Source organism: Carcharodon carcharias, chromosome 6 (assembly GCF_017639515.1).
Source record: "Carcharodon carcharias isolate sCarCar2 chromosome 6, sCarCar2.pri, whole genome shotgun sequence".
NCBI lineage: Eukaryota > Metazoa > Chordata > Chondrichthyes > Lamniformes > Lamnidae > Carcharodon > Carcharodon carcharias.
This window is the reverse complement of record NC_054472.1, coordinates 70,825,933-70,838,593: the sequence shown is the minus strand read 5'-3', so window position 1 is coordinate 70,838,593 and position 12,661 is coordinate 70,825,933. Positions and strand designations below refer to the sequence as shown.

General features: G+C 42.1%; 1 protein-coding gene across 1 annotated transcript in view; it reads left to right on the top strand.

The window, feature by feature from the left end:
- The window catches only part of LOC121278801 (A-kinase anchor protein 7-like), a 184,790-nt gene that overhangs the window by 49,122 nt on the left and 123,007 nt on the right, over positions 1 to 12,661 (top strand). The window contains exon 5 of the mRNA XM_041189254.1: positions 10,766 to 10,935. Coding sequence (XP_041045188.1) covers positions 10,766 to 10,935 — 170 coding nt within the window. The remainder of the gene's footprint in view (positions 1 to 10,765; positions 10,936 to 12,661) is intronic.

The following is a 12,661-nucleotide window of genomic DNA, read 5'->3' as shown; positions in this document are numbered from 1 at the left end:
GTACCTTCAGATAATCTCTTCATTCCTGATTTGAAAGGTTGCACTGCTCTTTCAGCTAACCCATTTGATAAGGGATGATATGATGCTGTTTTGATATGTTTAATTCCATTTAAACTCTTGAATCTCTGAAATTCTGTGCTAGTAAAGATAGTACAGTTATCCGAAACAATGATTTCCGATAGGCTGTGAATACTAAATCACTGGCACAGCTTTTCAATAGTTGCACTTGATGCCGGTGATCTAACTTCATCCACATCCATCCACCTAGAATGTGCATCGATGATCAGTAAAAACATGGTACCTAAAAATGGACCTATATAATCCACATGTAGTCCAACCCAGCGTCGACCAGGCCACTCCCGTGAATACAGTGAAGCTGAAACGGACAGCCTCTGTTGCTGACACAGGAGACAGTGCTTGACCATGCTTTCAATGCCACTGTCTATGCCTGGCCACCAGGCATTGCTTTGTGCAAACATCTTCATCTTTGATATGCCTGGATGTGCACTGTGAAGCTCTGACAAGAGTTGTTCCCTTCCTTGCAAAGGGACGATGACTCTTGATCCCCACAAGATTCCATCTGGACCACTTAACTTTGTTTTACGGGCATGGAATGGTCTTATCTCTTTGGACACTTGTGAATTTGACCACTCTTGCAATACAAGGTCTTGGACTTTTGACAAAATTGGATCTCTGTTTGTCCAATTCCTTATTTGCTTCGCGCACATAGGCGAAGAGTCCCAAGAAGAAACAAGCACAATTTCTTGTGGTACTGGAGTATGTACAATGCTATCTGGTAATGGAAGACAACTGAGTGTGTCTGCATTTGCAATAAGCACACCAGTACGGTGCAAAGAGGAATACTCATATGCAGATACTATCAAAGCACAATGTTGAATTCTTGCTGATGCTATTGGTGGGATAGCTTTATCCTCACTGAATAAACCTGTCAATGGTCTGACAGTATGGTGAAATGTCGTCCATGCAGATACTGATGGAATTTCATCACTCTAAATATTACTGATAAAACTCCCTTTTCAAGTTGTCAATAACCCTCCTCGGCTGCAAAGAAAGTTTTGGAGGCAAAGCCAATTGGCCTTTCGAAACCATCTTTCATCCTGTGTGATAACACAGCTCCCACACCGTAAGGAGATGCATCACAGGTTAATATTAATTCTTTTGATGGGTCATAATGTACCAGTTGGCATGATGAATGTAATAGCTCCTCAACTTTTACAAAGGCTTCTTCTTGTTGTGAATTCCATGACCAATGATGATTCTTTTTCAATAGCAAGTGCAATGGTGCTAGCATTGTTGACAAGTTTGGCAAGAAACAACTATAATAATTCATTATGCCTAAAAAAGACTTGTGTTCAGTGACACTGGAAGGAGAAGGTGCCTCTTTGATTGCCTTGACTTTCTCCTTTACTGGGTGTAACACCCTGGCATCCATTCTGACCCAGGTAAGTGACTTCTGCTGCTTGGTATGTACATTACTCTTTTTAATTGTACACCCGCTTTCAAAACTCATCTTAAAACCTCTTCTAGGTTGGCCAAATGTTCGGCTTCTTTTGACCCTGTGATCAGGGCATCATCTAAGTACACTACTACTTGGTGAAGTCCTTGCAATAGACTTTCCATGGTCCTTTGGAAGATTGCACATGCAGATGGTACGCCAAAGGGTAGCCATGTGTATTGATGCAGGCCCTTGTGTTTGATGATGGTTACATACCCTCTAGACATGCTATCCAGCTCTAGCTGTTGGTATGCATAGCTCATGTCCAATTTGGTATAGGATTTGACTCCAGCTAGTTTTGTGTACAAGTCTCCTATCCTTGGGATAGGATATTTATCTAATTTAGTAGCCTTGTTCACATTTAATTTGTAGTCCCCACAAATGCGAATAGTTTGATCAGGTTTCATCACAGGGACTATGAAAATTACACTGGCTGGATGATGTCTAGCTTCTCTAAGCAGCACAACTCTGCATCCATCTTCTCCTTTTAAGGCATAAGACAGGACTGGCCTTAAATAACTGGGGTGTTGCCTCCAAATCTACATATTTTTTTGCTTGCGGGCCTTTTATCTTTCCAAGTTTGTCATAAAGTACTGTCGTAGTTCCTTACAGCTCAGGAATTTTTCTTGTTCTCACTTGAAATATTTCAGACAGGTTGAACTTAATTTTTTGTAACCGGTCATGGCCCAGAAAGCTTGGTCCTTCACCTGTCACAATGATCATTGGAAGCTGGGCTGTTTTTTGCCTATAGCACACAGGTACTGTGGTGCTGCTCTTTAACTGTATTGGCTGTCCAGTGTATGTCTTCATCTGAGCCGTGGTTTGCTTCAGTGGCTGGGTACCTTCATTTAGGTAATAAAAGGTTTGTTCTCCCACTACTGTGGTTGAGGCTCCTATATCTACCTCCATGACTAGAGGCTTCCCATTCACTCGAAGGGTGATGGTTATTGGTTCAGTTTTTACTGCTTTGACATTGTATAGGGAATAGATATCAGTATCAGCAGCTTCACTTCATTCATCTTGGTCTGCTGTCTGATGGGCTGTCTTGATTTCACCCTGCATTGGTTTATTACATGCCTTTTTTTAATGGCAGTAATGGCATTTTGCCTCCTTGAATCTGCAGGTTTCCAGTACATGTTTACCCCCACATCTATAACAGATTAACTTCGGAGTGGCTGCTGAAATGCTTCCATTAGGTCTCTTCGTTTCTCAAGCAGCAGAGACTGTCTCCCTCTTCGCTGCTGTCTCTCTGGTTTTCATGCCAGGCCCAGCGGAAGGTTCCTGCCCCAACTGAAGAATGGTGCCACGTTGCACCAATCCCGCAACATGTTATTGAGTGTGTCTCCGAAGTCGCTGCGCTCTGTCAGCTGCTTCAACGTCGCTATATAATTTGCAATGGACTCATGCGGGGCCCTTACCCTAGAGTTAAACTTAAACCTCTGCATTATTATTGATTGGCTTCGGCTGAAGATGCGTCTTCATGAGGTCTACTAACTCGTTAAAAGATTTAGAATTGGGTGTGTTCAAGGCCTTCAGACTGTGGATGAGGTTATATGTCTTGCTTCCACAGACACTTGAAAGAATTGCTTTCTGCTTCTCCTTCGTGGTTATTGCATTCACCACGAAATAAAAACCTAGGCGCACTATGTACTGGCCCCAGTCTTCCATGAACGTGTCATAAGAGTTGATTCTACCTAAGAGTGGCATGACTGATGAGTATTTTTTTTCTTCCTTAAGAACTGACTTACTCACATTCACAAGGCGGGGTGCAGCGTCGGATCTATTTTACCTTCATCACCAAACATAATGAGCCTGATGTACCAGACAGGCTTCTTGCTTGAAACAGATAACTTCAGCTCTTTTAGAAGCTACATGCTTGAACCAAGTCCAAGAATAGAAAGCTCCACCCCCTGCATTACCCACACTTAGGGTTCATTCGTCAGAGCAATCTTATGACCCCTGATAAGCAGGAGGAAAGCTTATACCCTGAATCACTATATTTTGCTAAACTAAAAGGGGGGAATTCTGTTCTGTGGCTTGAGGTATGAGTTGCATGCAAAGGTAGTCCATAGCGCTTTTGTTACAGTAAACATCGTAAAAAGTGAAATCTTGTTGTCATTCTTTCAACTATTAACTAGAAGTTCGAATTTCTTTTTAAAAATTATTGGTCTATTCGGAGATCGTAATAATGGGTAGACAAGTGGCAGGTGGAATTTAACAAGTGTGAGAAGATGCCTTTTGGCAGAAGGGCTAAGGAGAGGCAATACAGACCTAATGGCACAGTTTTAAAGAGTGTGCAGGAACAGAGAGACTTTGGGGCACACGTGCATCAACCTTTGAAGGTGGCAGGGCATATTGAGAAAGTGGTTAGCAAAGCATATGGGATCTTGGGATTCATAAATAGAGGTATTGAGTACAATTGCAGGGAGTTATGCTCTGGTTAGGCCCCAAATAGAGTATTGCATCCAACTCTGGGCACCACACTTTAGGAAGCTTGTGAAGTTCCTTGGAAGAGATTTACCAGAATGGTTCCTGGGATGAGGGAGTTTGGAAAAGCTGGGGTTATTCTCCTTGGAGCAAATGAAACTGGGGAGACCTTTGATAGAAGTGTACAAGATTATGACAGTTTTGGAAAAGGCAGACAAGGAAACACTGTTCCCATTATTTGAAACTACAAGGACTAGGGGACACAGTTAAAATTTTTGGCAAGAGATGCACGGGGAATGTGAAGAACTTTTTAATGCAGTGAGTGATAATGACAATACTCACTGCCCATGAAGGTGGTGGAAGCTGAAACTATCAATAAGTTCAAAAGGAAAATTGGATGATCCCTTGAAGGACAAAAACTTTACAAGAGTAAAATGCTGCAGATTCTTGAAATCTGAAATGGAAAAAAAAAAGCTGGAAATACTCAGCAGGTCAGGCTGCATCAGGGGGGAGAAAAACAGGGTTAACGTTTCAGGTCAATGACCTTTCATCAGAACTGGCAAAAGTTAGAAATGTAATATTTGTTAAGCAAGTCAAAGGGGGGAAGGGTGGGAAAAAGAATAAAAGAAAAGGCCTGTGATTGGGGGAATACAGGAGAGATTAAATGACAAAAGCGTTTAGTCATGCAGGCCCACAGGGAGTGATATGGAGCAAGAAAAGAAACTGAAAAACAAAGGCTATGCCTAGAGCAGATCTGAATGACTGACAATGCTGAACAGCTGCCATCTGAAAACAAAAACAAGGGAGAGGCAACAGTAAACAAAAATCTACAAAGAAAAATGAAACAAAATGGGGCAGAGATCACAATCTGAAATTGTTGAATTCAGTAGTGAGTCCAGAAGAATGTAAAGTGCTTAATTTAAAGAATGAGGTGCTGCTCCTGAAGCTTGCATGGAGCTTCATTGGAACTCTACTGGAAGCCGAGGGCAGAGGGGTCAGCATGAGAACAAGGTGGAGAATTAAAGTGATCCAAGATTGGAGTCTCACTTGCTGACTGACTGGAGGTGTTCCGCAAACTGGTCACCCAATCTGCGCTTGGTCTGCTCAATAAAGAGCAGAGCACATAGTGAACAACAAATACAATCTGGTAAATTACACGTCAATTGCTGTTTCACCTGGAAAGTGTGTTTGGAGCACCAGAAGGTGAGTGGGGAGGAGGTACATAAAAACAATTTTATTCTATCCAGCACTAAATTGAAAAGGGAGAGGCAACACACAAATGCTCCTCATAAATGGCATTTATCATGTCCTTTGATTTTTAATATTTGTACACATTACCTACTCTAAATTGTATGCAACTGTATTCTATTGGGATCCTTCATGAATCTTTTCCTCTTCACAAAACTTCATTTTATTTTCATCCACAAATGATTAGCCTGTGCTTTGTGATATTGAGGGAGGCACTTAATCGACCTTTTTTCACTTTGCTTCCTAGCAGAACAGAACATATATACAATTCTGGCATTGAAAAATGATAGCTTTAGAATTTAAAATGCTGTCTCAAAAAATACTCCTCCATTTGACCAGCAACCTAGAATGATGAACCACATGCAATTAATATAATGGGCTGAAATTGTGCTATAAAATACTAAACAATTATGTACATACTGTTCATTATGAATATATTTGCACAATTTCAACTCAAGTCTTAAATGTGATTAAGCAACATTTTTTAATGATTTGAATGCCAAATTTGAGAGAGTGCCTTTATGAAAGAATTCTGTTTAAATTAATCCAAATATTTGGGTGGAATTGAGCTTTATACTGTAACAGTTCAATGGTTTTTCTACTGTTCAAAGTCTTTTCATTTGACAAGTAACTCGATCCTTTTTAGTCTTCAGCAAGTTATGTTAAAGTCAAACAACACTGACTTTCAAAGAAGTCTGGAAGCAATAAATATCTTGCTTTTAATTGGTTACTAATAACTTTTCACATGAGTTGAGAATTCTAAATTAAAGTCGCTCATCTCCCTCTTATTGCTGCCCTGCATTCTTCCTCCCCCATTGCCAGATCTGCTGAAATGTTGCAGAAGGTTGCAATTAAAAGGTTGCAATTAAATTTGAGATGTCTCATCCCTCCCTCCCCCAACTTTCTTGCAGAGTTTTTTATTGGAAGGAATTAGAGACACAATATAAATAAAATTGGAAGTGCAGAAACAGAGACTTGTGGATGCACATACACTAATCTTTGGTGGCAGGCTGTTAAAGCATATGAGATCATTGGCTTTATAAATAGAGGCAATGGCCAGGAGTTGCCAGTAAATTTTGAAAGGGAGGTGATTAAAATATTTGAAAAGGAAATAAATGCATTCATGTGAGCAAAGAGTAAGCGAGTAGCTAACTCTTTCAAAGGTTGAATGATACCTTTCTGTGCTGTAAGATTTTACTTTAATGATTCTGTGATCTCTAATTTATTTTAAAGGTTTATTTCCCTAGTAGCCAGTGTTTGTTTGACGATGGATATGTGTGCAATTCTTTTTCTTTTCATTTCCTACTTGTCCAACCCACAACTTTTGCCCTCTTCAGAAATGCTCTTCTCTTCCTCTTTTTCTTTTCCGCCTATCCATCCAACAGTTCACAGGTGGTACTTCTCTCCTTTACCCATTAAGATCCACTCTGCCTGTTTCCCATCTCTCTGTTCATAAAAGCATATTTTTCTCCTCATCCCTTCCCAAATCACAAAATTATTGTTCTTCCTCTCCTCGCTCTTCATCCCCCTCTTAGTGTATGTTTATATATTCTTTCCAACTGACTCGGTGCCCAGCACCACACGCTAGTGGTGGGGAAGTTGAGGGATCTAGCTGAGTCCTTCAACTTGGGAACATCGAGTGACATCTCCATCCTGACTCCAGCATTTTCACTTTTGTGTCACAGAGTTGGACTGTCCAGAATCAACTGTCTTTACATTTCCAGGGCATTCGTGTCTTGTGTTCCTTCGGCTTCTGTGCAGCAGGCGCTGTGCTTAGACCACGGTCTCGTGTGGACAGAGCTTGTTCCGCTCTGCGCTCGGATGGAGTCTGCATACTGGCACTTTAACAACCTGCTGCTAGAGGCCGAGCAGTTCTTGGCCTTATACCATCACCTCTAGGCTAGCTGGAGAAAGAAGTAGGGAGCCTTCACCTCCTTGAGGCTATGGTGGGACCTGGGCAAGACTCAGTGTCTTCTCTCAGGACTATGCAAAGGGTTGACAAAGAGGCAGAAATCCATGATCGAGGAGTTGGAGAAGGAGGTGCTTGACCTGGGTTCAAGTTTCAGTTAGCCCGATGAGGACCTGGCCCTGCGGCTGGCGTATGACGAGAAGGGTGTGTTGCGGGACCTGCAACTCGTCAGGTCCTGAGGCACGTGTGTGAGGTCGTGGATCCAGTTCCTCAAGGACCTGGACCATGGTTCCCCTACTTCTACTCGCTTGAAAAAAAGGCAAGGGGTCTGTTAGCTGCTCCTTACTGGCCAACGACGAACCCCTTGTCTCAGGTGCATTAGGGCTCAAGCTAGAGCCTACATTTCTGCTTTGTTCTCTCTAGATCCATGCAGCGAGGATGTTGCACAGATTTGTGGGGGGACCTGCCTCAGGTCGGCCTTGAGGGCACCGGAAAGCTTGATGCCCCTATGAGCCTGTGGGAGCTGACTGGCGCTCTCAACAGCCAGACCCCGGGGCTGGATGAGCGGACTGTGGAGTTCTTCAGGGTGCTCTGGAATGATGGGCCCATGAAGTGGGCGACTGAGGGGGTCTTCCGAAGCAACTGTGTGCCTCTCTTCCACGGTTACGTTCGTGATCTGGTGTCCCTGAAGAGGGTGCATGTGGTGTCTGCTGGCTTGCTTGAGGCCTTCCATGACCAGTGGGCACTGTGGGGGCTGGGGTACATTGTCATTCCTGGGAATGGTATTTTGATTTAGATTAAGTTTCCTTTGGTAATTTAAGGGACTATCCCCCCCACTTGTTTTGTTAATTTGTTAACTTGTTTCTTTAATTTGTGTTAACTTTTCATTTGATTGCACCAAAACAATATAAACTCATTCCCATTGTTGGAATCTACAAAGGATTCAAAAATTCAAAGTATTAGCCATGGAGTGTCAAAAATGATCTTTGCAGTTACTGTAAGAGCTGAAAGAACAGAATACAGTGACATTTCCAAAGAAGTCTTGTTCCAAGTGATTGGATTAATGAGCATTGTACATAACTTATACCTTTAGACAGAAATTACCTGTTAATTTACTATTCTATTTGTTACCCTTTACTGTTTATCATTAAACATTGTCTAGCTGTTCACTAATGTACCTTTGCCTGAAGACACTCCAATCAAAATTCTTTCCAACTCCCCTCCCTGACTTTTAAAATAAAATGAACTAATTGTACTGAATATGAGCAGCAAGGAGCAAAAAATACTTAATTTTAGTCTCACTTAAATATTGTAGACCAGGAGTTCCTTAGCTCCCTGAGGATCTCCAAGAAAATTTCATGGGGTCTGTCAGAAATAATTCCTGTTTTACTTGTCATCTCAATCTGCTGCTCTTATAAGAACAACAGAAGAAATAGCAACAGGAGTAGACCATTTGGCTCCTCCTGCTCTGCTATTCAAAAAGACCATGGTTGATCATCTTGTGTTTCGATTTCCACTTTGCCATCTAACCCCAATAACATGAGATTCTGGTTAGGCAAGGGAATCAATCCACCTTTACCTCAAAAATATTAAATGACCCTGCTTCCACCGCCTTCTGAGGCAGAGAATTCCAAAGTCGCACAACCCCCTGAGAGAAAAAAATTCTCCTCATCTATGCCCTAATTTTAAAACAGCGCCCCGTAGTTCTGGACTCACCCACAAGAGGAAACATCCTTTTGACATCCACCTTGTCAAGGCTGTTCAGGATCTTGTATACTTCAATCAAATCATCCTTCACTCTTCTAAACTCCAGTGGAAACAAGCCAATTCTGTCTAACCTTTCCTCATCAGACAACCCACGCATTCCAGGTATCAATATAGTAAACCTCCTTTGAACCGCCTCCAATGCATTTATATCCTTCCTAAGGAGACCAAAACTGCACACAGTATTTGAGGTGCAGTCTCATTAATGCTCGGTATAACTGAAGCATAACATCCTTACTTTTATGTTCAATCCTTCTCGTAATAAAGGATAGTATTCCATTAGCCACCTTAATTACTTGCTGTACCTGCATACTAACTTTTTGTGACTTGTTCTAGAGAACCTAGATCCCTCTGTACTTCGGAATTAAGCAGCCGTTCTCCATTTAAGTAATGGTCTTTTTTGTTCTTCCTGCCAAAGTGAACAAGTTCACATTTTCCCACATTATACTCCATTTGCCAGATTTTTGCCCATTCACTCAACCTATCTATATCCATCTGCAACCTCCATGTCTTCTTCAGAACATACTTTCCTACCTATCTTTTTGTCATCTGCAAATTTAGCTACCATGTCTTCACTCCCCTCATCTAAGTCATTGATGTAAATCATAAAAAGTTGTGGTCCCAGCACAGATTCCTGACAGGTAAGCTTTGGATAACTTTCACTTCTGAATTAGATACCAATCTTTTTTTTTCAGTTCATTTGGTGCTTTGGTTGGATAATACAAAGCCTATCTGTGCAGCAGTTACAGATGGGGTGAGCAGGGGGATGCCACTGTGCTTCAGACATAGTGGGGCATGGCAATCTGTTGTAGTGAGATACACTGTGGCCACCAGTAATGTATTGAAGTTATCACTAGCAGCATAAAAATCATGACTGTCCCATCCACAAAAAGCAGGACACATCCAATCCAGCCAATTACCATCCCATCAGCCTATTCTCAGTTATCAGCAAAGTAATGAAAGGTCTGGTTGACAGTGCTATCAAGTGACAATAAATGCCAACAACCTGCTCAGTGTAGAGTCTGCCAGCACCACTCAGCTCCAAATCTCATTCTTGCCTTGGCCCAAAATTGAGCAAAGAGCTGAATTCCATAGGTGAGGCAAGAGGGGCGTACCTTGACATCAAGTCAGCATTTGACCAACTATGACATCAGGGAACCCTAGCAAAAATGTAGTCAATGGGATTCGGGGAGAAAATTCTCTACTGGTTGGAATCATACATGGCACAAAGGAAGATGGTTGTGGTTCTGGAAGCCAAACCTCTTAGCCTCAGAACATTGCTGCAGAAATTCCTCAATCATAAGGTCAGAAGTGAAGACACTTACAACGTTCAGTTCCATTTGCATCTCTTCAGATGATGAAGCAGTCTGCGCCTGCATGTAGCAAAACCTGGACAACATCCAGGCCCAGGCCAATAAGTGAAACATAACAATTGCAGCACATTCAGGCCCAGGCAATGACCATCACCAAAGGGAGACCACCTCTCCTTGACATTCAACATCCTTGGGCTAACCCATTGACCAGAAACTTAACTGGAGGAGCTACAGAAGCATGTGGCTGCAAGAGCAGGTTTCTGTAGCAAAAGTCATCTCCCAACATCCCAAAGCCTTTCCATCACTTTAAAGTTACAATTCAAAAATGTGGTGAGACATTCTAACTTGCCTGGGTGAGTGCTGCTCCAACATTCAAAAACTCAACACCCTTCAAAACAAAGCAACCGACTTGATTGGCATCCCATTAGGATTTGCGTTGGAGAACATTGAGTCATGCAAGAGTTGTTTATTTAAATAAAATTTACAGGTGTTAGGTTTTTTTAAACAAATGTATGCTTGGCAGAAGTGGAGTAAGGAGTGCATTTGTCTGTGAAGCTAATTATTGTTCTAATGTTTCTCATTTCCCAGAGCTGTGTCAGCATTACAACAGTGTAAGAGCAAAGTGGACGCCATCCTAGAGGGAAAACCTCTAAATCTACAATTCCAGGGAATAGGACAATTTAATGACCAGGTTCTGTTTGCAAAACTGTCAGAAGATACCAGTGATAAAGTAACAGCTGACCTGAAAGCAGTGGCCGGTCAGTACATGATTCACGAGTTGATTTATTATCTTGAATCCTATTTGATAAAGCATTTTACATAATAGCATTGTATAATAAAGTCACATAAAGTGAGAGCCGGTATAAACTTGAGCACTGCATATTTCTGTAAATCTTTTGTGAAAATAGAGAAGTGATTGCATTTGAATTTAAAACATTCCTTTTGTTTGTATAGCTGTGCAAGCGGAATTACCTTCTGTAAACCACTGAGGAAGTTGTATATATCTTTCCCTTTTGGCTCCCATTAGCAAAATTGAATACTCCCTCTGCCCCCCGCCCCTGCATTTACTATTATCCATTTGATTTCCTGTTTCCTTTAAAGTTAGACCTTTACCTGTTGAATGTTTGCACATGTGTGATTTAATTGCAAGAAAAGGGGCATCATGATCTGGTTCTGAATGTTAAGTAGCCTCCTTGGAGCTGAGTGGGGACTTGCCACACAATCTAGGCTGACACGTCAATACAGCAGTCCCTTAGAAGTGCATTAATCGGAGGTACTATTAATCGGAGGTACTATCTTTCAGATGCCTCTTCGGTGGATATAAAATATCCCATGACACAATTTTGAAGAAAACCCTGGTGTCCTGGTCAACATTTTGTTCCTTAACCTGATCTCACGCTGATGATATCTTGTCCTTACCTCATTGCTGCTCGTGGGATCTTCTGTATATGTTGCGTTTCCTCCATGATGCCACTTTACAAAATGCTTCAGTGGCTAAAAAGTGCCCTGATGTCCTGAGGTTGTGAAAAGTGCTATATAAATTCAAGTATGACTTTTCTCTTTCCTAATTTGTATATTATCTAACCTTGTGTGCAATTTTCAATATCATGTCTCAGCCTTTTCCTTTCCAAGCTGAACTTTCTTTTCTCGTTTATTGTATAGGTTTCGACTTTGTTCTCTTAAACTTCACAAATTTTCTTGCTCCGCCTCCTGGTCCCAATTCTGTGCCAAAAGAGTAGAAAGTCAATATCAAGTTCTCAGTTTAGTCCCCATCTTTAACTAGCCCCTGTGCAGGCAAGTAGTGTAGGCTAATTTCTTCCTTCACTGAGAAAGCTGTGTGAATTGCAGTTTAACTTACATTGCTAGTTTTTTCTCTCTTTGCTGGATATCAGTGCACAAGAATTAACTACCTTCTGGTACCTTAAGATGAACCTTGACTTTGAGATCCTGAATGTGCTATTCAGCTAAGAGGTATTACGATTGAGTCTGATTCTGCCTTTTCATGTCTGTACACATGGAGGAATGTATGCTCATGCTTTCAGATAGGGATAAAGAATGAGAGGCCGGACTCTTCCTTCCTTCCTTCCTTCCCTCCCTCTTTTCCTTCCTTCCTTCCCTCCCCTCCCTCTTTTCCTTCCTTCCTTCCCTCCCCTCCCACTTTTCCTTCCTTCCTTCCCTCCCCTCCCTCTTTTCCTTCCTTCCTTCCCTCCCCTCCCTCTTTTCCTTCCTTCCTTCCCTCCCCTCCCTCTTTTCCTTCCTTCCTTCCCTCCCCTCTCTCTTTTCCTTCCTTCCTTCCCTCCCCTCCCTCCCTCTTTTCCTTCCTTCCTTCCCTCCCCTCCCTCCCTCTTTTCCATTCTTCCTTCCCTCCCCTCCCTCCCTCTTTTCCTTCCTTCCTTCCCTCCCCTCCCTCCCTCTTTTCCTTCCTTCCATCCCTCCCCTCCCTCCCTCTTTTCCTTCCTTCCTTCCCTCCCCTCCCTCCCTCTT